We start from the raw sequence: 27,247 nt of genomic DNA on the forward strand, positions 1-27,247 counted from the left end.
AAGTAACTGCAAACAGCAATGACCAGAGTCCACGCTACACAATGTACAGAAGTTTAGGCCTTTTAAGCACAGATTTAAAAATAATAATAATTAAATGCCTTAAGAGTTATTTTTATTCTGTTCATCCAATGACAATTGTACTACTGAAATATTGACCTTGGTCCATCATCACTGTCAGTTTCAGAAAATTTGCAACATCCCCCCTATGGGATTTTAGTGATATGATATTTACTCACTGACATTAGTGTAAATAATGTGAAATATTCTTATGTAAACTGTTCTATCGAACTGAATTCATTCTGCTCATGTTTCACGAATGAGGCCCATTTACAGGAAAACTTGTAACTTTAGGTAGGTTATATAGACATATAATTTGTTCTTCATGAAGTGAAAATTTCAAGCCTATAGCTCAAACAAATTAGTAAGGCTGGGCTTTCAAATTTTAAACCTTTACATACCTGTTGCTAAGCAACCATTGTGCCAATCCATCTTATTTCATAAAATATGAACACATAAAGCAATAGGCATCCAGAAACTGTTTGGATCTCTAAAAAAAATGCCTAAACTAATGTGGTGTTTTGTGGATCACTACTCTTGATGTCATTCTTGACTTTTCTACTGAAGTTATGTTTCATCAGTTTCACAACTGTGCTTCTTCATATATGAGCAAAGGGAATTCTGAAACTGCTTGACGGTGCATTTGCATAATATTTATGGAATTATTTGAATTGCATCACAGTTTATTTGCTAAAAATGCCAAATTTTATTGATAAAGCAATGGACGGTGATGACCTAAGATGACTTTATTAATCTGTTGTTGGTTGGTAGATTTTCAGTTCTTTTAAAATCAGTCTCAGGTGGAACTCAGGTGAATAGTACTAGAGAGGATGCAAAATTAGTCAAAACCCATGCCAAAACATTCATTCATTAAAAAAACAAAGGTTTATAAATAACAATAGTTGTGAACATGTACATTTACTGTCATAAATGTCTTGTTTTTAGATTTTTTGATCAACGCATCGCTTCAAAACCAATGAGTCTAACTATTGCATGCGTCCAGATTTCAGTAATGCAATTATGTAACTAATTCATGCATTTGTAAAACAAAGTCTTCGGTTTATTTGAAGTACAACAAAAGAACAAAACCGAGTAATCATGGCATTCCAGTAGATTATTGTAAGGGCTTAGAATGCATGTTAGCACAAGAATTCCTCATAGTTAACTATCAATAAACTTATAGATTATATTGCAAGTAGACATTTGAATAAACAACTCATGCTGATTTGAACAGCAACATTGCAAAGTATGATTGTGTATTTAGGCAGAGCCCATCAACACTCGATCCTAATTGTAAATTTGGATTGTTTGTTTCAATTGCACCTTGACAATAAAAGTGTTTTATTAAAATGACATGGCTTCTGTTGTGCTAATTACTTTTCTTATTTTTTATTTGCAGTGTCGTAGTCTTTCCTCAAATAAAGCAGAATGCTGTGACAAAACAATTAACGTTTAACAGTCATGTGGAGTGGGATTTAGACCAATGAGTACACAAAATACACAATATCAGAGATTGGCACCAAATGACTTCCAAAATGTTCTGCCATTTATCGTCAAATTTGACATGATTATGATGCACCTGCAAACACACCGTCCCAGTTTCCCAATCAACACATCAGAGACCAGCTTAATGTTTTATAAACAATTTATTTTCAAGTAGTTTGTTTTATACTTAACCAGATTTCCCCACCAGAGTACTTATTACCAGCTCAGCCAAAACCCTGTTGCTGTGATCGCGTTTACAACACAGAAATCAAATATAAAAAGAGAGAAAGGGGGAAAAAAAAGAAACTTGTGTCTTAGTGAACTTCCAATGATTGAGAGCATACCAGTGATTATGTCAAGCAGAAAAGAAATAAAAAGGCAACAAAATATACAAATGCAAAACAGAGCTAAGCTAAGTGGTATCGCTATTAACACTACCCCTTTTGAGGATCACATGCATGGAGCAATGTTCCTTAAAAAGGTTGACCTGGAAGAAAACAAAGAGAGAGGTTTATTAAACAACTGAACCGTGTTCCTCAAAGGCCATAAATACGATTACAAGGGTTTAATCGAAGAGCCTGTTAAATAAACTCTACAGGACAGTTAAGACCAAGACTAGAATAATCTCCTTTAAAGATTATCTGTTAGTTATTAAAGTCATCCATGCATGATGCAACTGGATGAACTGACTTCCATTAATTATGCATTCATTAAGTGTTTTAAAAACTGAGCAACAATAACAAATTAACTCAAAAGGAAAATGTGGAAAACTTTGCACATACCCTGAAAGAATGAATAGGGAATAACCTGAGTCCAAGTGTGGGGGCTTTATTCCAAGCCAATCAGCTCCACATCGAATACGAGGGTGGCGTTGGGAGGAATGATGCCCGGGTGCCCCTTGCTCCCATAAGCAAAGTCCGGAGTGCAAGTCAGCTTGGCACGCTGCCCGACACTCATCTGTTACAAGGGGGAAAAGGTCATTTGGCCAAATTAGGTCCAGTACATGGAGGTTAAATAAGTGACAAGGGTTTGTTATCAAAACCCTACTAGACAGCTTGTGTGTATTTGTCTGATGAAGAAAAGGGGACAGAGACCTACTTTATAAACAGACAGTTACAAACAGCTTAATATAGGACTCAAGCAGATTTATAGAGCAAATCAAATCCATTTTGACTTCAGGAAGAATGAGCATTTACCTGGGCTACTCCCTCATCCCAACCACGGATCACTTCCTGTTTGCCAATTTTGAATTTGAAAGGCTTTCCCCGGTCCCGGGAAGAGTCGAACTTGCGTCCATCTGTCAGGGAGCCTGAGAGAAAAAAAAAGGAATATTTCAAACGTATGAATCATGCAAAGAAAACATATGCTCAACACCCCATATCATGTCTAAAATTAAAAGCTTTTTATGGCTGTTATTTATTCGCAACAATTTGATTCAACAAAACCACCCAATGAGCGTCCACAGTTCGTTCGAATCAAAATATGTTTGACAGTTACGGGCGCGTTCAAACCGAAGCATTCTGAAAAGCATATCGAACCGATTCGAATTGCAGCATTTTTTTTTAGCACCAAAGCTGGAGAAAATTATAAACGCTCGAATGTGATGTTCAGACCGAATCTCCTAAAACGTTTTCCTGAATGGACTGCCCGCTATTTTTAACACAGCCCATCTCATCATAAATGACGGCAATAAAGCCACCCTATATCCGCAAAAACAGGCCGCGGTTTCCAAATCAAGCGCTGTCAAAAAGTCGCGTAAAAGGAACTTTTCCTTTTCAGTAACTAAAAGGAACGATCAAACACGTGGTAAATATTAAGGCCCATAAAAATATTAAAAATGTAAAGCCTTGACCGGATCGCGGAAGCTTAAGTATCTAACGTTATTGTCAATGCGGCTAACAGCTAACTTAGTGCTGGCTAACACCCTTCAGGGATTCATCAACACGATCACTTGTCAACTTACCCACGTAGTGCACGACACAGGTCTGTCCTTTTTTAGGGAAAGTACTTCCTAAAAATCCAAAACAAGAAGAGAAAACGATTAAAATTGTCCGCCAAATCCTGTGGGAAGAGGTTAGTGGTTAGCTAGCAGGCTAACGCCCGTGATGCCAAAAACAGGCAGACTAAATCGATTTAAAATTCCATTCATTTGATATATTTAAGCATTGTGGTTTTTGAATGGTCGATGTGATCCCATATGTGATGCATTTTACCGTCTCCAGGAGTAATGGTTTCAACCTCGACTCCCATCCTGGCTGCTTGTTTTGACTCCTGAAGCTCTGCACACAAAATGCGCTTCAGTAATTCAGTAATTGTGATTGAGGGCAGAAAACCCCCTGTCTGCGCCACACTCGAGCATTAGCGCCCCCAGCGGCCGAACACCGAACAGCGCTCTACATCTGTACGTCCATCAACCTCACCCCCGTCACCATTATGGATATCTAAAGCCGTCACCACCGTTTTCCAACCATAATAATACCAGTAAAATGCTAACTTGGTATTAGCCAACACAAATAAAGTATTTAACACGTAGTGATTATTTAACAAAAGTAGTAACACGCAACTGATATAAACATTTAAGGTCATATTATAAAATAATTACCCTACCTGACTGACATAAGTAGGCCTACCCATATAAGTAGGCTATATGGCATCATACGAAACCGACATATCATATCTACCCTTACAAAATGATTTAGTCTACATCAGGAGCATAACAACAAAGAATATAGAATAACTTAAAAGGGACTTTGATATTAATTTGGTAGTTGTGTGTTCTATTCAGAATTAATTAGGAAAAGGTAGCAGCAACATTATCTGTGTAATGAAATTCAAATACATTTACAGCTATATGTGTATTTTCATTTTTACATTTAAGTTTTCATTACACAACAGTGTGCGCAAGACTAGTGCTGATATTTAATTTAAATTTTTAATAGCTTATCCAACTCCGTCCACCACAGTATACCAAACCACACCCGTTACAACAGGTAGCCTACGTCATTTTCATCGCTTTTTTCGCTTCATTATTCATTTTGAATTCATTTTGTTTCCCCCAGCTTTTAAAGTATATTTTAATTATGAAACTATGCCAAACTATGCCGTGTTCCAGACAAGCCAGCAGAGGCATTTTCAGTTACTCTTTTTTGCAGGTTAACGTTGACTGTCCATATGAATCAATTTACTCAACCGATTTGTTCAAAACACAGATTCATTCAGGAACTCCACTGTGTTTCTCGGTAAGCAACTTGGTTCTGCTTTGCCTTTGTTTGCAACAGAAAAAGTAAGTAGCAATAGTTTGTCTACAATGTAAATTACTTATTGGCTATCTGTAGTAGGCTACTGAATATCAGAACTGCTGTGATTATAGACGTCATCATGCCTACAAGCGAATCACAGTGCTGATATTCAGAACAACAGTGTGATATTACTTTAGAATTTAAATTGTTTTAATAACAAAATTTTAAAACAGAACAAATTCATCAACAAATTAAAAAAAAAAGGGGGGGGGGACAGACATATGAATGGCACAAAAATGGGCCTCAGGATCTCGTCACGGTATCTCTGTGCATTCAAAATGCCATCAATAAAATGCACCAGTGTTCATTGTCCATAACATAGGCCTGCCATAACCCCACCGAGACCCCGATGAGGACGACGAGCATGTAGATGAGCTTCCCTGAGACGGTTTCTGACAGTTTTTGCAAAAAATTATTTGGTTATGCAAACTGATTGTTGCAGCAGCTGTCCGGGTGGCTGGTCTCAGACGATCTTGGAGGTGAAGATGCTGGATGTGGAGGTCTTGGGCTGGTGTGGTTACACGTTGTCTGCGGTTGTGAGGCCGGTTGTATGTACTGCCAAGTTCTCTGAAACGCCTTTGAACATTCAATTTAAGGGCAACAGCTCTGGTGGACATTCCTGCAGTCAGCGTGCCAATTGCACGCTCCCTCAAAACTTGCGACATCTGTGGCATCTGTGTGATAAAACTGCACATTTTAGAGTTGCCTTTTATTGAGGCCAGCCTAAGGCACACCTGTGCAATAATCATACTGTCTAATCAGCATCTTGATATGCCACACCTGTGAGGTGGATGGATTATCTCGGCAAAGGAGAAGTGCTCACTAACACAGATTTAGACAGATTTGTGAACAATATTTGAGAGAAATAGGCCTTTTGTGTACATAGAAAAAGTCTTAGATCTTTGAGTTCAGCTCATGAAAAATGGGGGCAAAAACAAAAGTGTTGCGTTTATAATTTTGTTCAGTGTTTGTTGTTGTGATGATGTTGGGTAAGCTCTAGATTTATGAAATTGGTTTGTTGACTTGAAACTCAACATCCTGACATGTAAATCAGCACTTGTCTTGCAGTGTTTTTGATGAGATGATTCTGAAGAATTTTTTGCTTGAGAGACAGATTAGTTTGCATAAAGATGTGATGTTATTCTAGGCTTTGATTTGAAGATGAAACTCTGACTGGACCCATGGATTAGTTAACTTGTGGCACTTTGTGGAAGTGTGGCACTGTTAGACCCCAAAAAACGAAAGAAAACATTAATAAATCTTATCAGATTTACTCCGCTAACAGGTAACGTTCTCAGAACTTTAGCTAACATTCTGGCAAAGGCACTGAAAGTTTTAAACAAACATTCTTCCAGTAACGTAAATATAATGTTTGTTTAAAGTTACCTGGTCTTTAATAATGTTCTTCAAATGTTCCCACAAAAACATTATTTATACGTCGTTCATGGAGGATGTTTTAGCTCGACATTCGTCTAACATTTTCAAACTGCCCCAATTATGTTTTTTTCAAAAAATACTTTCCATGCAGTGTGTTATATAGCTGTTTGTAAATGTAAAACCTCGGCAAAGTTTTAAAAATGAAAGTGTATGGTACGGCGATTAAAGTTATTGTCTCCTAAAAGAAAGAATCGATTCTGAACTGCCGAAACAAGTCGTCAGTAATTCCAGTCTCACTTCCTGTTACATACCTATGTAACAATTAGCATAATTCCAATTTCCAGCCTATGGTCTTCATCGGCTGCCCTCGCACAACGTCTACTTTGACCCTCCCTCAAACACTTTAGTTGCAGCTGAAGCCTGGTAGAGTTTTGTTCGTTTTGTCGACATTGCAAATCCACCTTTCTGCACTTCAAAAGGATGAGGACTCCCGCTGGAATTGATACGGAAAAAACAACGCCATTGTGCCTCTTCGTATCACAGTGCATCAAGTGCTGAGGAAGATTCGGAGCGGAAATTCTGATTCGTAACGCTTTTCGTTTCCGACACGTGGAAGTTTTAAACATTCAGAGAACATTCAGAAATAAGAATAAGAATTAATAAGAAATTATGTTTTCAAAACTTAATGGGAACATTAGCAAAACATTCTGGGTAGACATTGGATGACACTAGTACATCTTACCTTGTGTGTCCGAGATCTTGTTGAATCTTCTTCTGATGTGCTTCATTGATTGGGTACAGATAGAAAAACACTAAACCCACCAGCAAAAGGTGATCGGTATGGGGACCAAAAGCAGTTTCAGTGCCAAGATGATTCAATCCGCATGACTACATGCACCTGCTTTATATCCTGTAAAGCTTCAACAAAACACATTGCTCTGTGTAAACATTTCAATGTGAACATTTTGGACTTCCATAAAAAGGGCTGAACTACTGCAAACAGAAGCATTGTTTTGCTCAAACATTCTTGCCTGACAATATTTAAAAACTTGCAGGACATAGAGCGTGAACAATTGTACTTGAGCCTTTGTACTTAGGCCCAGAGTCCACAATGTTTTTAAAAACTGACAGACTGCCACATTAAATCAGGCTTTACTTAGCTCGGAGAGAGCGTGTGCTGACTCACTGCAGTGTCACAGTGGAGATGCCAGCAGACAGACCTCCTCCGAGCTTGATGCAAAACCTCGAGCATGAAAAAAGCTAGGGCTCCAGGCCCCGGGCCCCCGCAGGAGGGGGTCTGAACAGCAAACTCATCCACTACATCTCGCAGCATTGACCTGACCAAACTAGGAGGTGCTTCCCCGTGCAAAACTCCCAACCACTAAAAGTGTTTAGGCTGGTTGTTAGGGTGTCCTGATTGGTTTTTAGTAGTGGTAGGGGGTTTTGGTGTGGTTTCCAGGGTGTTGCTTTTGCGTACTGGCCGAAGTTCAGACCTTCCAGTCTATATAATATTCTGATCTTTACTTGTGTGTAAATCTATGAGATTTTGTCATCCATTTTATCACTCAGCAGGCAAGATTGTATGTCTGTTTGCTTATAAAAGTAATAGCACACACCTCTCCTCAACAAGATTTGAGTTATCATTGATTTATCCTTAGCACAAGCAGTGCCGATCTGGACCGATGACGAATAAAAGTGTTCAAGATAAAGAAAAAGGTAAAATCTTAAAAATCTTTCAAAATCTACTTTAAAATAAGTGTGCCAAGTTCTTAGAATTTTGAATTCATGTTAGTTTCACATGACTGTTGGTTACACCACATTAGTTTGTTTTTTACCAGACAATTTTTTTCAAATATTATCAGACAGTGAAATACTACTATTCCCGTAGTAAACAATGTCCAGTGCTTGTACGTCAGAACGTCGCCTCACTATTGGCCGGCTCCTGCGTCAGCATCACACGCATGCGTTGTGCTGCTCACGTGAGCAGCGTCGGCCAATAGTGAGGCGACGTTCTGACGTACAACCCGGAAGCGCTGCACTGTTTACACTACGTCAACAGCGTAGGAGAATGACACAGAAGAGAAGAAATTGTTGAATAAAGTTGTTATTTTTGTGTGGGGTTTTTTTGTGCACAAAAAGTATTCTCGTCACTTCATAACATTAAGGTTGAACCACTGTAGTCTCATGTAGACTATTTTAACATTGTCTTTACTACTTTGAAAAGTTGCAATGGCCTGGAAAGTTGCAATGACGTTGCTGCCTATGATTGGTTGATGAAATCCTGGTTCTGATTTCATCAAAAATATCTTCATTTGTGTTCAGAAGATGAACGAATGTCTTACGGGTTTGGATTGACATGAGGGTGAGTAATTAATGGGTGAACTAACCCTTTAAAGTAAGATTTGCTGATAAATCGGCAAGTGCTAAACTCTCCATGGTGGAGGATGCTGGCCTGATTAGCAGAGATGAACAGCGTGAAGGTCTTATTGTTACTCCCCATGGTAACAAGAACTGTGCAGCTAAACTAGCTCCAACCAAAACACACATGACCATGTACAACTGGAAAGTTCTCTGGCATGGCAACCAAGACTATCAGAGCTGGTATGAGGAACTACGGAGAAACACAGGCAAAGAACATATAGATAGATCAGTATATGTCACCAAAACATCACCAGAATCATTGTGTATGGTCTCCTCACCATCACCATCAGAGGAAACTTACAGGTAGACCTATAAAAAGTTCAGTTTTCATGCTCGGCTTCACCAGTGTCATCTGCCACATTGGCACTGATATGGTTGCGGCCATACATAAGAGTCGATTTATACAATACAGAAGGTAGGTTTTTGTTATTTACCACATACAATTTCAATCAAATACTCTTGATATGATTGCATGTCAACATGACATTTTTGTTCTAGTTCTGATTTTCCATGTACTTTATAGGTTAATTAGAGATCCAACCTGAAAAGCTGGAGAAGAGGAAGCCGAGGACAAGACACTGGTATGACAGATGGCCAGTGAGCTTCGTCAAAGCATTCAGGTATGTAGTGTGCATGTGAACACTGTGAGGCACTACAGGAGCCAGAGTGAGATACAACAATACATCATTACATCAGCAATGAAATTCGACACCGAACTGGTATAGAGTTAAGAGCTAGTTTGGTGGGATTTTATTCGTAAACAATAAATTCCCTATAGAGTTCAAACACATATTGTTTGGCTCACAAACATGTTTAAAATGTAGTCTGCCATAAAGTTATCATTATTAAATGTTGGTCATCAAACCCTCAAGCTCAGATGTATGATCAAGGAATCATGCAAAACAGAACAAAAAAAATATATATACAAAACATTCTTCGAAATGAAGGTGTGGTCACACTACACTTTTCATTCCATTGACTTACATTATGCATACGAATGCGAGAGACAGGAAACACAAGCTCAAGCTGCTCTTTATAGTCTTCACTGCGTTCCAAAGTTCAAGATAGTTGAATTCTGACCTGCAAAGTTTTATCACATGAAGACCAATAGAAGATTGGGTAACACATAATCCAGTTCTCACTATTAACTAGTTGCTTATTAGCATGCATATTACAAGGATATTGGCTGTTTATTAGTACTTCTAAAGCACATAGTAATGCCTTAATCTGCATGACTTTCTTCTACATTCCTAATCTTACCCAATACCTAAACTTAACAACTACCTCACAAAATAGTTATAAGCCGTAATTATGAGTTTATTGAGGCAAAAGTTGTAGTTAATAGTTAGTTAATAGTGAGAATTGGACCTTGATCTAAAGTGTGACCAAAGATTGATATGCCCTAGGGTGACCTTTTAGCTGAATTAAAGGCACAGTATGTAAGTTTCGCCACTAGAGGTCACTTATTTAAAACAACATCGAAGGCGTAGCTTGATGGCGCTGTGAAGGAGCGTGGAATCGAGGGAGTTGTCGTCTTCACCTCCACAGCCGATGGAAAGCAATCCGACGGGAATCGTGTTCATGGATGAGCTAAAGTATTAAAGTTTTATTAACATTACTGTGGGGTGAAGGCCGGGCCCGAGAGCCTGGAACATTTTACCTTGTGGTTTTTATTATGCTTATACGCCATATTTGAATTTAAATAGTGGGGTAATGCAACGCTGTTTTGCCTGGTCAAAACTATCATTCTAAAAATATGTTTGAGTGTGTTGAAAGTTATGTTTTATACCACGGGGCTGTTGAACGTTTGAATCTGATTGGTTGACAAACGTTCTAAGGTGTGCAATTATTTTCAGGGAAACGTATGGCTAAAGTAGTTCCTGGCAGTTCCATATCACTACGCCAAATGATTTCCACTCGCAGAGAAACGTGTTGTCAGCACTGCTCTGATGATTTTATCAATAGTTAAAATGATAGTTTATCAACGTAAAAGCTACATGACATTTCTCACTTGCGAGGTAATAACGGCGCTGTTCTTGGAGCAGATAAACGTACAGTTTTGCTATTAGTAAAGACACTGCAGCTGAACACTGTTGAAAGATGCAAAGACTCAGGTAATTTACACACGCCTGATAACTCTCTCTCTCTCTCTCTCTCTCTCTCTCTCTCATAACTGCATTAGTCTGCTATTAGTGGCGCAAGCCTCCATTATTAGCTATACAATTACCTTTTGGAATTCGCAACGCTTGGAAATAGATGCGTAAGAAATTACTCCACACAATAGTGTTACAAAAACCTGACTAATGTCTTGAAATACATCATCTGAATAATGTTTTGAGGTGTAGTAACTGTAGTTTATATACGGAATAATTGTTGAATTATTGAAAATGAATGCACACTCCTCTTCGTGTCATGGCCGCATTACCACCTCGGGTGTGCATTCTTTTTCTAATAATTCAACAGCCCATTGTCAATTATTCCTTAAATAACGCTACTATTTTAGACTGGTTAAAATAGCTGATTTCTCTAGGAAACATTTGGGATAATATAAGTACACAAGTCAACAACATATACAACATTGTTTTAGTGGTTATTGGATATTTTAATCGTACATATTGTGCCTTTTAAAGAACGCAAACTTTAAGGAGCAGATTACATATTTTTACAATCTTTAGGCAATATATGGCGAATAATGTATACGCTGGAGAATCTGACGTCATTTTGCGACCATTTCAGTGTATGTATAAATGTTGCGTGCTCAAAGTCAAGCGTGACCACGGCTTTAAAAAATTAAATAATTTCGACACAAATGTTCGGCACACGTTTTTGTTCTTTGACCCCCAGGAACAGCACCATACAACAAACAAAGAAGAGTGCATTTACGACTAGTGCTGATATCATGAAGGCATTTCTCTGTTGGGAAACACAGACATGTAAGTGTACTGTATATGCAAACAGACTCAGGGTGCAAATTACAGGGGCATTAATAAGACCTCCCCAATGAAAGTGTGGCACTAAACTGTACTCATATAAGGAACTTTTCCTACTGTGTTTTCAAACAATGTTTTAGCTAGATTACAACAGTTGAAAGTTGGATTACATGTTAGTCAGAGTGTGTATTTTCACATGGTCTCATAGACTAACTGTCCCTGAGGCTGCAAACTACCTATAGAAATTCTGTTAAAAAGATTGAAAGTAATTGTGTAATTGCACACACTAAACAGCCCAAAAAATTACACCCCAAAGTTAAATACTTTATGGCTTTGTTCAAATCCCTTAGTATTACAAGCTAAGCTTTCCTTAGCAAATGCCACTAATTATAAATGGTAAAACACCTAAGTAACGTCTGAACAGTTGCCCTACACAGTATTTCACAGTGTGGTGTGTAGGTGTTATTGTGATATGGTTTTGTGCAGCGCTGTGCTGTGTGGGAGGTCCGGTTCTTGGTCCTCGTTCAGACAGGCTTGATCTCTGTCTTTGTTATACACCCACAGCACCTGACCCTGAATCACGGTCGCCATCAGCATAGCTAACGCCTCCACACTCAGCCCTGATAGAGAGACAGAAATAGGGTGAGACAGATGTGCACACAACCTTACAACAACCGATAATACAAACTATTGCTCTGTGAAACGCTATCGCACACATCCTGCGATAGGATTAGGTCTGTTTTTTCAGTCTTGGCAGTGTAATAATAGATTATAATGGCCCTGTTCCAACATTTAGTGAGCTGCCTACTGCCTAAATGGGCAGCTGCCTTGCAGGATTCTAACCAAAATGGAACATTGTGAGGAATCATCTATGTAGGTCGCAACTCTGTGCCCCAAATCTGGTGCAAACCACTGAGTGCTATTTGTAATTGTAGCATGTATGGCATCAGTTCTCAACAGTGTTAGTTATTGCATTCGAAAGAAGTGTCTTATGCACACCTAGGTTGCATTTATTTGATTTAAAATACAATAAAAACTGTAATATTGTGAAACAACTGTTTTAATTTGAATACACATTTAAACCGTAATTTATTCCTGTGATCAAAGCTGAATTTTCAGCATCATTACTCCAGTCTTCAGTGTCACATGATCCTTCAGAAATCATTCTAATATGCTGATCTGCTGCTCAAGAAACATTTCTTATTATTATCAATGTTGAAAACAGTGGCGCTCTTTAATATTTTTGTGGAAACCTTGCCTCTTTGATCAATGAAAGTATAAAAGAATAGCATTTATTTGAAATCTTTTAAAACATTGTTAATGTCTTAACTGTCACTTTTGATCAATTTAACACATCCTTTTTTTCTTTCATAGTATTCATACAATTATATAGTTTTAATAGCTTTTATTTGAATATTTTCTATCTATTACTTGTTTTAGTCATTTTCTTGTGCATTTGACAAGTTTTTGTTTTTAAAAAATATTTCTATTTAGCTATATTTTTATTTTAGTTTTAGTCATTTTCTTTTATTACTTCAACTTTATTTTATTTAGTTGGAAAACATCTCATTTGAATTTTTTTTTTTTAGTTTGTCTAAATCTAATCTAATATATATTTTAATGAATGAAAAAGATTTTAAATAGTTTGTTTCAGTTAACTGCAACAGTTTAAAATTAGCATGTTGCTAAGCTAATAGCACAATATTATAAGATGCGTAAAAATGCATAGCACAAACAAACATTTGATAAAAAAGGAAAAGGAAAATGCATCCTCATGTTGTTTCAACCCGTATGAATTTCTTTGATTCTTCCGTGGAAGGCAAAATATGAATTTGTGAAGAATGCCCACTTTCCATAATATTTCTTCAGAATTCCTCCTTTTGTGTTGCATGGAAAAACGTCACGTTTGAAACAACATGAGGGTGAGTAAATGATGACAGAATTCGATTTTGTAACGCTGACGTTCAGTATGAGTGTTTGAAATGTTCTCTCTGCAAGGAGTCTCTGTCTTGTTGATCTCCTCCCAGAAACATGTTGAGGGATGTATATGGAACACTGTAGCACTGCAGGAAGCAAAACGTTCACTTTGAAGAAGTCAAGAACGACATGCGGGGGTAGATGTGTGATGTAACAGCCATTTGACCTCAATAATGAACACAAGTGTGGTGCTAATGGAAGTTGGCTAATTTGCCTATTACATAAAAAGCTTTTGCTGGGCCAGTAATCATCATGGGGAAAGGACAGGGCATATGTTAGAGATTGATAGAATAAGAAAGGAAGTCATACACTCATGAAAGTCTCAAAAAGACAGCTGATGGTTAGGTACCAGGGCACTCTGAACGCTGAGCTCACTGTATTGTGAGGTATAAACCACAGGAAGAATGACCAGTGGCAATTACAGCACTGACACAGATGAGTCATACCAAGAGCCCTATTATAAACCACTTTTCTCATTTCTTGCATGTGCAGGAAACTGCACGTTACAACCATTCCATTCTCAACTCTCGAATTGAAGAGTCTATGAACAGCATCTGTACGACTGTATAATGTTCATTAACATAGACAGTTATTATGATTCATGCTTCAGTGTAAAAACAAACAGGAAATGCGCATACAGTATAGTGCACTTACACTGGAGGCTTGGCAGTCAAGCAGGCCAGAGGGTTTAAAAGCATAATGTCAGGCTATTTTTGCTAATGCATTTATGAACGATTCAGTCATTTATTCATTGTAAAGTTCTAAATGGACTTTTTTCCACATTTGGAAAACAGAAGTAAACTATAGCAGGGTAAACCTCTAAAGGTGACTATGGGTTGCTTTCACACTAACATTTCTTTCGGGTTCGGTTGACGTACAGTAAGAGTTTCGTTTGGATGACGTGAACGCTGTTTTCCGTAGGCTACTCTGGTGCACACCGGCGAACCGTACTCGAGTCCGCATTAAAAGAGTGGTCCATGTACGGTTCATGTGAACTCTGGAACGGTTTGATGCTGAAATGAACGCTGTTGTACTAAATCACGCAAGTATTGAAGATGAATGATCTGCTGAAACTAGTCGCGTCCGAAATCGCTGTCTGAGTAGGTAGGCTACTATATTTGAAATTTACTTTCCGACCGTTGTAACCTTTGCGAAATGATGCTCTATATAGGTAGTATAAATGTTATCCAGACATATGTTGTTACTGTCACGTGACCTACCAGCGTCTTCAGAATCTCAGCAGAAGTAGTAGGTCAGTCGAGGACTTTATTGTTTATTTTTTTATACTTCTTTGGAACGGTACGAAACTTGGTAAAGGTTTTGGCATTTGCTATGTGCTAAATAAAATTATGTACATGATTCTAAAAGGTTAAATAGTCCGGAAAGATATGGTCACACACTTGACCAAATTGGAAACTATTGAAAACTAACGGGAAGCGAATTTCATCAAGTGGAAACGTTTGGAATACTGCGCCCAAACAAAATCTTACTGAAAGCAATTTTTTTTAGATATCAACCTTAAATTTGGAACACAACTTGTTTAGATTTATGGCTTTGATTTTCTCACAGTTTTAGAGTAAAAAACGTTTTAAAAGATACATTTCATATGCAATTTTTAAAATAGGTTTTTTATGCATTTTCATTTTTTTTTTTTTACTTCAGCAATAATCTGCCTAGTGTGAGACCACAATTAAAGGTGAACTAAGTAACTTTTTTACCTTAACCGAACAGCTTTGGGGTCATTGTAATGTTTATATTACGGATTTCGTGTTGACTGGTGGTCGTCTCGCACCCCCCTGGTGCCTGTGAGCCGCAAAACCACCCTTGCAACTTTGGGCCGGCGAGCGGTGATATCAGGTCTCGCGAGGTAACGAATTGCTTTACGGCAAAAAACAGATCTGATAAAATTCTGATAAAATGAGCATCAAACAGAAATAACCCGGCGGCATATACATGTGGTGTTGGGTGCGCGCAGCTCTTAAAGGGGCCATACCTTATTTCCACTCGTTACAGCATCCATCCTACTAAACAGGTACCGGTGTACAGGGGGAGGGGATCCGGCCGTGAGCGCGAACCATCTCTGCGTGAGTGCTATTCACGACAGTACAAGTACTCCACAGCGACTCTAGGGGTCGCTGTTTGACAAAAACGGAATTCTTACTGAGTGCTGCTTTAAGTCTTAAAGGTTCTTTAAGCGATCCTGGCTGACGTCACTTCTTGTTGACGTTCGAACTATTGTCAAACAAAACGGAGGCTAGCTAGACCCTCCCTCCTCCTCATCCGCACACTAACCCCCCAAACCACACCCCCAAACCCTTCTTGTTGGTCATTGGCTGGAACAATTTGTTATGTTTCGTGGTGCGGGTAAGCCCAGTTTGTTTTTGTTGCCGTTTGTGGAGCCTGGGGTGTCTGCAGAGACCGTGTTTCTTTACAGTGTGTTCAGGGGACAGGCAGCTAGCGGATAGTGAGGAGATGTTTGCTGTATGTGACAAAAAAAGTTTTGGCCTAAAAAACGCGTGACATCGCTTAGAGCACCTTTAAGTCTCCAAAGCATTCAAGATTTATAACAAGTTGGAAATGTCATTTTCATGTCTATGCTCAAAAAGTGGTTAACAGCTAATGAATGGATCACAACTATTGCATAAATATAATTTAGTACCGTAAAATCCCCTAAAAATACTAAATTAAAAAAAAAATGATCAAACTAAAATATTTCACATTCATTTAATGGAGAAAAGAAAATCTGTAATTTTTCACCGCCACACGAGCAGCACCACAGGGTTAAATCAACTCCTCATTAAACACTGAATCCACTAAAAAAAAAAAAATCTTAATATAAAACTATGTAATATTTAATTAAAATATACAGTACCACTCATGTTACAAACTCCGCCTCTTATCGTACCACCCACCATGGGAGGAGCTTGCCGATTTGGGTCCACTGACTCCTGCTCACTATATAGTCGACGAGGGGGTCTCCATCTGGACACCACACAAGAGCAAAACAGAGAGAAATGAGGGTAAATATGGGGATTGCATACTTTCCATGTCAGAGATAAGATTGTTGAGATTAAATGACTCCATTCAAAAAACCTAGACATAACTTTAGTTGGCAGTTAAAGTTAACCGATATGGAAATGGATTTATTTGCATAGAGCTCTTTCCTGGTCTATCGTGCTGACTGTAGGTCAAGACTATGATGTGCATACATTCTGGACCCAGAAAGTGTTTTTCTCCATTGTTGGCATTCAAAAGTAGCAATAGCTGTCAGACCAATTTTTTTTTAAAGCAACAAATTCATTATGTTATTACAGATATTATATTCTTTTTTGTAAGTTCATAGAAGTGTGAAATTGACCTATATTTTTCAATTTCTTATAAATTGCTTTATGTATAATAAACCTCCTTGATTATTCCAAAGAAAAAAAAAGGTTTGTTTTTGTAATCTTTCATCAAAATGTACTGACTTGCCTCTGAAATTATCTCTCTTTTCGGCTGATGTCGCTTTGGCTGCACTGGCTTTTTTAAATAATTGGAACGAATAACAAAGTAGCTTTTTAGGTATTTTTTTAGCCATTCTGGTATTGGCCACTTACACGATCCAATCAATTCTGGATTGATAAAATAAAGCCCTACACTTTTTTTTTTCATTGAATATCCTTTTTCAAATAGATATTAAATTGGTTATGAATGCTGTTTCATGTTGACTTAACAGTCGACATGAAACAGACGTTTCCGATAGTCTTTTCTTTCCTATTGTGTAGTAAATCCAACTGAAACTTCTCGAACAGGTACATTTTTAGGATGAGACTGGATTTTTCCAATAGGAATTGATTGGATGGTTGTGGTTTGCTATTGGTGGATCTCATATGATTGACAGCTTGTCCCGCCCTAGCGCCACTAAACGCATCATCAGAGAAGAGATGTCGCTGCAAGAGGGTGGGGAAGTTATGTTGAATAAAGATTAGAAGGGCAAATTCATAAAAAAAAAAATAATAATTATGTGAACGGATAAATCATTTATAATAAATACTGCAATATTCCATAAAAACAAGAACTGTCAATTTTGGTTTCATGGTGACTTTAAACTAAAAAAATAAAAAAAATAGGAGGGCTTTAACAGAAGGACTCTACACAACGCTGGGTTGTGATAACCAAAATTTGGGTCAAATATGGACAAACCCAAATGTTGGGTTAAAAATGTACCCAACTTCAACTTTCAATTTTCAACTGTAAATTTTTGGGTTTGTCCATATTTGACCCAAATTTGGGTTAAAACATTTAAAATGAAGGGGATAGTGCAATAAAGATTAATATGACCATACAAATCATTCATCTCTGGACTATTGTTCAGCCAAAGGTGAGAAAAGGCAGATGACATTCTTACCTGCACTACGTCCAACAGAAAGATATGTAGAGAAAGACCAATAGCAATGTTGGTCATCTGATATGGTACACCACCTACCGCATAACACAGCTTTCTGGAGAGGGGACGCCTCACCTTATTGTGACGACACAGAAAGAGAGAGACATTGGCCTCTTAAAAATGAAAAAGCATACAAATGTTTGAAAAGAAGGAGGGATTCTCCGTATCCACAACATATGAATGTGTTACAAAATAACTTGTTAAAAAGGATTTGTAGGAGTCTCTGGACTCTTATCTTTTTCTGTTACCATTTTCATCAGTGATAAAGGTAAAAACACTCTGTTCTTTATCCGGCCGTGTTGTAGAAGTCGGCACACTGCGGTCAGCGCTGTGTTGATTCTACCCTCTTTCGGCCAGAGGTGGACAGTATCAAAGTACATTTACTTGAGTACTATACTTAAGTATACTTTTTGAGTATCTGTACTTAAGTTGTTTTTTTTCTGAAAACTTTTCACTTTAACTTCACCACATTTGAAAGGCAAATATCGTACTATTTATTCCACTACATTTCTGTCAAGGTCCTTGAGTAAAAAGTAATATCAAGATGTTTTTCCATTTCTAAAACATGATAGGTGACAGACAGCCTATTAGTAATAATCACTCTTGTATGGTCACGTGTTGTGATGTTCGGCGATTTCCTATCACTTTCTTAGAACACTAATCAACTCGTGGCAAAATAGACGAAGACAGATCGCAGTGTGCGCATCCATGGAAATACTATAGGTATTTCTGATTTACTGTTGTCTGACCGTTATCAGTTTGTAGCAGTAAATGAAGAGATGTCTTATCGATCATGTATGTATGGAGTACCACAAGGCTCAGTACTAGGTACTGTTCACTCTGTACATGCTACCCTTGGGAGATATCATTAGGAAGCATGACATTAGTTTTCACTGTTATGCCGATGACACTCAGCTCTATATTTCTTCGCGCCCTGACGAAACTTACCAATTCAAGAAATTAACGGAATTGCATAGCTGATATGGTATTTGCAAAAAAAAAAAAAGTTTCTAATGATTGGATCCAAAACCTCTACACATACTAACCTATAATACTGTCTACCACTTGATGGCTGCTCCATCAAGTCCTCGTCGCCGGTTAGGAACCTGTGTGTGCTCTTAGATACCAATCTTTCATTTGAAAGCCACGTTTCTAGTATCTGTAAAACCGCATTCTTCCATTTTAAAAATATATCTAAAGTACAACATATGCTTTCAATGAAAAATGCGGAACAGTTAGTTTATGCATTCATGATATCAAGGCTAGATTATTGTAATGCTATTATGGGTGGTTGCCCTGCACCCTTAATAAACAAACTACAGCTGGTCCAAAACGCTGCAGCTAGAGTTCTTACCAGAACCAGGAAGTATGACCATATTAGCCCGGTTCTGTCAACACTGCATTGGCTCCCTATAAAATATTTGTATACTTTTAAAAATATTGCTGATTACTTACAAAGTACTAAATGGTTTAGCTCCCCAGTACTTGAGCGAGCTCTTAATGCATTATAGTCCTTCACGCCGATTGAAATCTCAAAATTCTGGCCAGTTGATAATACCTAGAATATCTAAATCGACTGCTGGCGGTAGATCCTTTCCCTTTTTAGCACCAAAACTCTGGAACAGTCTTCCTAACATTGTCCGGGAAGCACACACTCTGTCAGTTTAAATCTAGACTAAAACACATCTCTTTAACCTGACATACACATTTATTATTATTCAAATCAGTTAAATGATTAATAGGCTGCATAAATTAGGTCAGCCGGAACCGGGAACACTTCCTATAACACCTGATGTACTCGCTACATCATAAGAAGAATGGCATCTACACTTATGTTGGTCTTTCTGCTTATTCCAAGGTTTACTGTAATCAGCTGGATCTGGGCCGTCTCCAGATCAGATGGAGGACCTGCGCCTAGACACGACCACAACGCATGATGTAGTCAGCCGGATCTGGGCCGTATCCAGATCAGATGGTGGACCTACACCTAGACACGACCAGAACGCATCCCTGAAGTGTCAGCAGAGATTGTGTCAACTAGACTCTCCCCGTGAAGGCCTCAGAGACACGACAGCCATCGGCACTGATCCTCAACAAATCCGTCTCCATACCGGCGTGACTCCGATATTCAACTAGATGGAACCTAAGTGTTGCAATAATAAAAACAGCCCTGACTCCTAAGCTCGATCAAGCTTTATTCTATGCAAAATAAATCATCACATTACTGTAATTATATTATTATTGATAATATTATTACTATTATTAGTAGTATTGCATTCTCTAATAAAGAGATTTACCGCTAATTAGTTAACGTAGCTCAAGCTGGAGAACACTCAATTCTCACCGGCTCCTCTTTGGCCGGGATGTTTCCTCTTTAAGTGCTCCAACATGCATGTTGTGCTTCCGTGAAAAAGTTCTACCTAGCATGTATTGCACACGACAGCATTCTTGGTTTGACGTTTTGTGAAACTTTACCAAACCGTAATAGTTCGGATTCGTTTGCACTCCGTCATAATTCGCGCTGTTTTTTCTTTTACTGCAATACGCTGATTTCACGCAGCCACCATTTTGAAATCGAAAGCGAGGCTCCGGTAGGAAGAACCCCGGTAGATAGACAACAATGCCTTGGACTACCAACCTGAAGCTGCTGCCGCGATTTACACTATTGGATGTTAATATCCAATATAGGGTATGTATATAGTTTGTTCCTGCTTCTTTTTTTACTTTCTGAATTACATATAATAAAAAAAAAGTTATTTATAAATGAATTTCACTGTAAATAGTCTAAAGTATGAAAGAAATGTGTGTACGTTTTTAGAATAACTAATTTCTACATTAAAACAACAATACGCCATCAAATTCGCGACTCTCCTATGATTAAAAGCGACACTTCCGGTTTTCTTCCCACCGGAGCGATTTCAAAATGGCAGCTGCGTGAAATGCGTGAAATCAGCGAATAGTATTTGTAAAGGGCTTCAATACACTCTAGCACCACAGCGGTCAAATCGTGATATTGCACGCCCTTAGATTTGGTCACGTGAGTTCAAACGACTACTCGACAACAAAGATATTTGTCGATAATTTCTTATTGTCGACGTTTCAGCCCTACTTTGAAACAATCTGAATTGTAAAAAGCGCTATATAAATAACTGTATCTTGACTTAAAGCAGTATTGCTGTTGGGCAGTTGTACAGCTGTAGCTGGGTCTGATTTTTACAGACCATTTGATTCAAATGTGCATTAAGGGGTGCACAGAGATGTGTAGCCTACTTCTTTTGTTGAGGTTGTAGTTTGTAAGACTGGAAAACTGGAAACTGGGTGAAGAGATAGACCACTGGTCTATGAGACAAAGGACCTTGGCAAATTAACATTTGAACTCTCACACACACACACACTTCTTCCCCGCATCCCCCACTCTCGCAGTGACACATAAAAACTCACATAAGAATATCTATGGTTTGATGTGAATGATTATCATTGAGTATTATGTTTGGTATCATTTGAAATGTCTCAGGAATGAGTGGTACAAATGTCTCATTCCCAAAGTATAAAACAAAAGGTAATAAGGTTTTTTAAGAGTTTAGGAATATCTGGCACACAAATGAATGTGGTCTCCTACTTCCAAGGTGTGAACTCAATGCTAATTTCCACTGTTAGCAAATGGTACCATGTAAATTTACTTCTGCCCCCAGTAAGTCTGGGGGGATGAACACAGTACATTTCCACTGTGAATACAGGTTTACATATGAAATGAGGTCTGGCTATTTAATGGAAGGCAGCAAGGGATCGTGGCTTTTTCTGTATTTCAGATAGCCCGTGAGGTTTAGCTCATGTAGTTCATGTTGGGTTTGCATCTATTTCTCTAATCCTAAAACATTTGATGATTTGCATTGATTATCTTTCAATTGATTATGGAATTGTTAAAATACATTTACCTGACATAATAAATTGTTATATTTGATTATTCTAACAGACTTTGACTTTATTTTCATTGGAGTTAAAAGGAATAGTCAAACATTAACGTATATTTAATGATGCACAGATATCATTGAAAAACACTTTCTTTTATGGAGTCAGATGAAACGAGTTAATACATAAGATAAAAAGTATTGCATTTAATTAAAAATCCCTTTGCCATTGGAAGAGACGGAACGCGCATGTGACCTTCACCGCTAATTTGAATGCCGCCCTTGGATCGAATTAGTCGGACTTACAAGTTAAAAAAAAGAAAAAAAAAAAAAGATGATTATGGCTTTTTTTTGTAAATTCAGTTGTTTAATTTGTACAGGTTTTATAACATTCTAAAAACTCTTAATTCCACAGATACTACTAACTGGTCAGTGTATTCACGGTTGCTTCAGAGGCATAAGGATACAATAATAAAACAATGCATTGACATTTACTTTTTACTTTTGATACTTACAAACTTTTAAAAACAAGTACTTCTTTACTTAAGCAAAAATCAGTCTTTACAACTTTTATTTGTAACGGAGTAAGATTTGACTACTCAAGTAAGGAAGTTGTGTACTTTGTCCACCTCTGCTTTCGGCCTGATTTTTGGTGGTCTGTTGTTTTTAGTCTTAAATCATAACTGAATTTATACTCACTCTGCTGGTTTCACTAGTGCCTATTCCTAAGAAGAGTGACACTAGTCCATGGATCCTCCCACGGGAACAGCACACTGTAATAAGAGACGCTGTCAGGCACATAAGGACTTCTTTTACAGAGTTGTTGAACATCGAAGTGTTTGAAAAAGATATTTTCAGTCCAGTTTTCATAATCAACTTTCATTTGTTAGGTACGTGTTATTTGTGGAGACTGAGAGTAAAAAAAAAAGATTAGTGTAAGATATTATTGGTAGATTTGATTAAATTAAATCATAAATTGTTTCAGTCCGAGACAAAAAGACAACTTTTAAGTATATAAAAATGGATCTCATCCCATTTTTAAAAAAACTTATATTGATAATAAATTAGTTTTTATCATTTGTTTTTGTGTTTTGTTAATGTTTTGTTAATATTTTCCGTCACCAATAACCCTGCCTGCAAACGAATTAAATTGATGATGTAAACCATGCAGGAGAAACCCAACAGAAACAACTAAATTTCTTTGTCAAATAATAAAGTTTGAAAATATGTTGTAACTATACATACTGTCAGTTAATATAGTTCATAATGTTTAATCAGAAAAAATGCAGATAAAAAAATGAACAATTATGCTTAACTTTTTTGTGTGATTACAACCAAATAATATAGCTGCGAGCAGCGATGCACGGCCAAGCTATATTATTTGGTTGTAATCACACTAAAAAGTTAAGCATAAATATATGTATATAAAAAGCCGGTGGCACCGGCACCCTGGTGCCTTTAGGGTTATTGTGCACGACGTGCAATAACGTAACCCCGCTTTGACTGTCGAAAAGAAGTGTGCTGAAGAGCTTGCATCAGTGTGGGCTCTGCAAAAGTGCGCATCGAGGGCACATATCAACCACAAAGTGCGTGAACAACCTTCTGAAAGGTCAGGTCTACATCCAGGTCTACATCTGCCGTGTGTTTACATTATAGTAATGAAATTTGAAGCAAATCAGGTAAAAAATAAGAGGGTGATTTCAAAGTATTTTGAAAGATACACACTTCCTGCTGCCAGTTGGAGGTGCTATAACCGGGGTTGCGGTGCCACCGGCTTGGGGCCGTAATCGCTGCTCGTATTCGTAGCTATATATATTTATAGATAGATAGATAGATAGATAGATAGATAGATAGATAGATAGATAGATAGATAGATAGATAACAATATATACAGTATATATATATAATATTTATAGAAACACAGAGAATATTACTTGTTTTACCTGATTAGAATGCTACCTTGAAAAACATTCAATTAAATTAATTCTCACCCAACAGAGAAATCCCCCTGCCCTCCCCTCCCCTCCCCACACAGGATTGTCCTCAAACAGAGCACTAATCTGTTTATTTTTAAGTTACACATTCTACAATTGATTAAAAAAGAAACGTCAAAAGTATTTTTAGTCAGTATGTTATTTTATATAGAAATGAATTATTTGTAATTTTGCAGCAAAGATCAGCAACAGGAGTCAACTTTCATTAATCACCAGAGTGAAGAGCTGACTGAAAAGATGATGACGGAATATTTTGTGTAAAAGCGCCTTTACTTTCACCTTTATATTAGCGGTTTAAAAGCCCTCGCTGGTGTCACACATCGATTAACCGGTGGGAAAATATCCTCACAGCCACATACCTAATATATTTATATATAAATACAATAGCCATACCTGATAAAAAAGTTTAATGTACTATGTTAATATCATTTTGGACACAAGAGGTTGTATGTTGTGGCCTTATGTATGATTTTTTTGTTTAACCACATAGCACTAAATAGCCTGTTTTAAACTTTTTCATGCTACTTGAATTGAAAAACAAATAGAATAAAATTAGTCTAGTTCTAATATTTGTATAATTCTATATAAAAATAAATTGTGTATAATTACATTTTTAGAAGATATGAGACGTTTCCTGATTTTTTTTTTTACATAATCCCTCGCCATAGCAAAACCGTTTGAGATGTTCAATATCCGTTAACAATTGAGCATCTTTAATGTATTTTCATCATGTTGAAAAAGGTTGGTGGGAATAAAATAAACCACTTAAGAGGAGTAAGTAAAAATGTAAAGGCTGGTTTTGCTAAACATCCACATTCAGACCAAAATAGCCGACTTCCTGTTGGGCTGGCTTAAAGTAGTTTGGCCCGATGAGATTTATATGTGTACCGAGTTTCATATTATTACAGGCAAGTGTGTTTGATTTATAGACCAAATTTTCAGACCAAGTTTACGGACCAGGTTAATTAAATTAGTAAACTAATTATATAAAACTATTGTCAATGCACCAGGCTTGTGCACAATTCAGAATTGAATTGAGAATAACTACTGCATTCCAATTCAATTCTTGAATTTGAATTTATGTCAAAAACAGGAACTAGAATTACAATTCGAATTTGAATTAAAGGAAGCAGAATTACAATTCAATAACAATAATGAATGTTAAAAGCTCTAGTCACAGAACAAATAATTAAGTTTGATTTATTGTAATTGTAATTATGTTAACTCCATTTCCCAGAATTTCTTTTGTAAATCTTTACGGAATTTCTTTTTTTTTTGAGGTGGACATTTGTATATATTACAACAAAATGTATGCAGGGTTGAAGAGTGACTTACCTGTAATGAAATTATGTTATTGAATTACAAAATGAATGTAATTGTATTTAGTTGCATTACTGAGGTAAAATGTGTAATTAAATTAGTTACTAATCAAATTAAAAGGAAATTGCTTTACATTGATAAAGTAATCCAAATAAAGTAATCTAAACCACATTTATAATGGGTAACTTATAACAGTGAGCAATTACATTTCCAAAGTAACCTTCGTAACACTGAATGTAGCACAGGGCTAGTTGTAACACACTTGTTTTAAATACTTCCACACATGCCAGCATGACAAAACTTGGTGTATTTACTTGTTGCCATTTCAACACTATAAAGAAAAAATTGTGCCAAAATTCAGAAATCTTTGTAAGATATCACTGAACATTTATTTAACCATAGCAAAAGTACATTTCTTACTTAAGATAACTTTTTTTTATCTCTATTTCTCTCTATTTTTTTGTTTAATTACAATTAGACAAATCTGATATTATTTTAATCTCGAATCTGTTGTTTAACAGTTGATATAGTTCTTTAATGCTTCGCTAGCAGAAGACACTAGCAGGGTTTAAACCCCAGTTGTGCAGTTGGGGCGTGCTGTAACACTGCGTTACAATGTGCGCCTATTAGAAATACAATATTAGTCTATACTTTTATGAATGAATTGTATTGAGAAAACATGAGAAACATGTAAATAAAGACCGAGAGTCAATGTTCAGAAATTATTAATTATTATTTTACAACTATGATGCTGTGTTTTCCCGTGTGTTTGTTGTCAAACTCAAAAATTAGTTTATTTTTAATTATTAAAAAATGCCATTATTTTATATGAAAAAGTTAATAATTGTATTTTATTAAGAACATATTTTGGTTTGACTTGTTTTTTTTATTTTTTATTAGATCAGATAGCATTTTAAGCTGTCATTATGGTGACAGCTTAAAATGTTACAATGTACCCCACCCTTTGGGGCATGTTGTCACATTTCAACATTTCTTTCAGGGTAAATCAAGAAAAAAGTATACACTGTATTAATAAAACAAAACCACATAATTGTACTAGACATGTGGGAAATTAATGTGGGAAAAAATAAATACTCTAAATAGATTTGCACAAAGTGAGAAAGTCAAAAAGCGTTACGTTGTGCCCCGCTCTCCCCTATGCGAGATTCAACACATTCTTTCTGTTGTGTGACTCTGTGGAATTTCTTTGAATTGCCATGAATTTAATTCCACTTCCTGTCATTCCAATTCCAATTCCAATTCAACTTCCTGGGGGGCGGAGTCAATTTAATTCAAATTCCAATTCATGAATTGAATGGAGGCCAATTCTGAATTTTGCACAAGCCTGCAATGCACAACAATTAAACTGGTTATATGCCTTTACTTTATATATATAAAAAAAAAAAAAAAAAAAAAAAAAAAAAAAACGTATTTAAAAAATACAAGGCATAAGACATTTATTTTCTTTTTTAATGCAGGCCAAAACACACAGCAGTGAAATGGTTAATCACAAAGTTACTTGCGCTTCGCGCTTGATACTTGCGTTTCAGATCGTTAAAATAGGGCCCTCTGACAGCGACAGACAGTTCATTCGAGAGAGAGAGAGACGCGCTCGCGTTCAACTCCAAGCCCAGGAAAATCAGTCTGATTCGGCTATAATGAGCCAATATGTAGCCTATGTCAAATCCTCAGACTTGACAGACTGATGGGCGATCGGCGATGGCAGCAATCTTCCACTAAACTATGGCACGTTTCATGTTTTCACCATGAATGAAACTGCGAAATGTCTTCTTTAATGTGAATTTTACATAAAACGTTGTTACTTTTAATAAACCTGTAGCCTATATATTTATTATATTTACAAATCACTGACTGGGGCCTCTGGAGAACTCAGAACAACTGTTAGCATAAAGTTTAAGGTAGGCTACATATATATCTTACTACTATGCAGATAAACTGTTCATTCGTCATTACATCACTTTACCTCTGTCTTTATCCACAATTCTCATCTTCTCTTTTGGCACTGCATCTATAATGCTAATTTATAATGTGT

The 27,247-nt window shown here is 37.0% G+C and overlaps 2 protein-coding genes across 3 annotated transcripts; both read right to left on the bottom strand.

The window, feature by feature from the left end:
- Positions 1-1,684: 1,684 nt before the first annotated feature.
- fkbp1aa (FKBP prolyl isomerase 1Aa) lies at positions 1,685-3,910 on the bottom strand. 2 transcript variants are annotated; one of them, XM_056246828.1, is made up of 5 exons: positions 3,756-3,910; positions 3,506-3,553; positions 2,739-2,851; positions 2,350-2,499; positions 1,685-2,029 (listed from the first exon to the last, which is right to left on the bottom strand). In XM_056246828.1, exons 1-4 carry the CDS (start codon positions 3,790-3,792, stop codon positions 2,371-2,373), a joined length of 327 nt encoding a protein of 108 aa, XP_056102803.1. In that variant the 5' UTR covers positions 3,793-3,910; the 3' UTR covers positions 1,685-2,029; positions 2,350-2,370. The 2 variants fall into 2 exon arrangements, with proteins under 2 accessions (XP_056102803.1, XP_056102802.1); XM_056246827.1 differs by having other exon boundaries at positions 2,325-2,499.
- A 2,686-nt stretch (positions 3,911-6,596) lies between these two features.
- Positions 6,597-20,366, bottom strand: mfsd2al2 (major facilitator superfamily domain containing 2a-like 2). Its single transcript, XM_056246484.1, is given in 18 exon segments — positions 6,597-6,711; positions 6,961-7,045; positions 7,048-7,136; positions 7,405-7,496; positions 7,498-7,556; positions 8,717-8,774; positions 8,776-8,829; positions 8,941-9,058; positions 9,090-9,291; positions 11,462-11,559; positions 12,051-12,182; positions 13,526-13,632; positions 13,856-13,951; positions 15,223-15,255; positions 16,455-16,586; positions 17,934-18,061; positions 18,209-18,288; positions 20,317-20,366. Coding segments are annotated over 18 exon segments (1,728 nt in total).
- Between the last annotated feature and the right edge of the window lie 6,881 nt (positions 20,367-27,247).

This window comes from Rhinichthys klamathensis, unplaced genomic scaffold, assembly GCF_029890125.1.
Source record: "Rhinichthys klamathensis goyatoka isolate OS25496 unplaced genomic scaffold, OSU_Roscu_1.1 h1tg000040l_1, whole genome shotgun sequence".
NCBI lineage: Eukaryota > Metazoa > Chordata > Actinopteri > Cypriniformes > Leuciscidae > Rhinichthys > Rhinichthys klamathensis.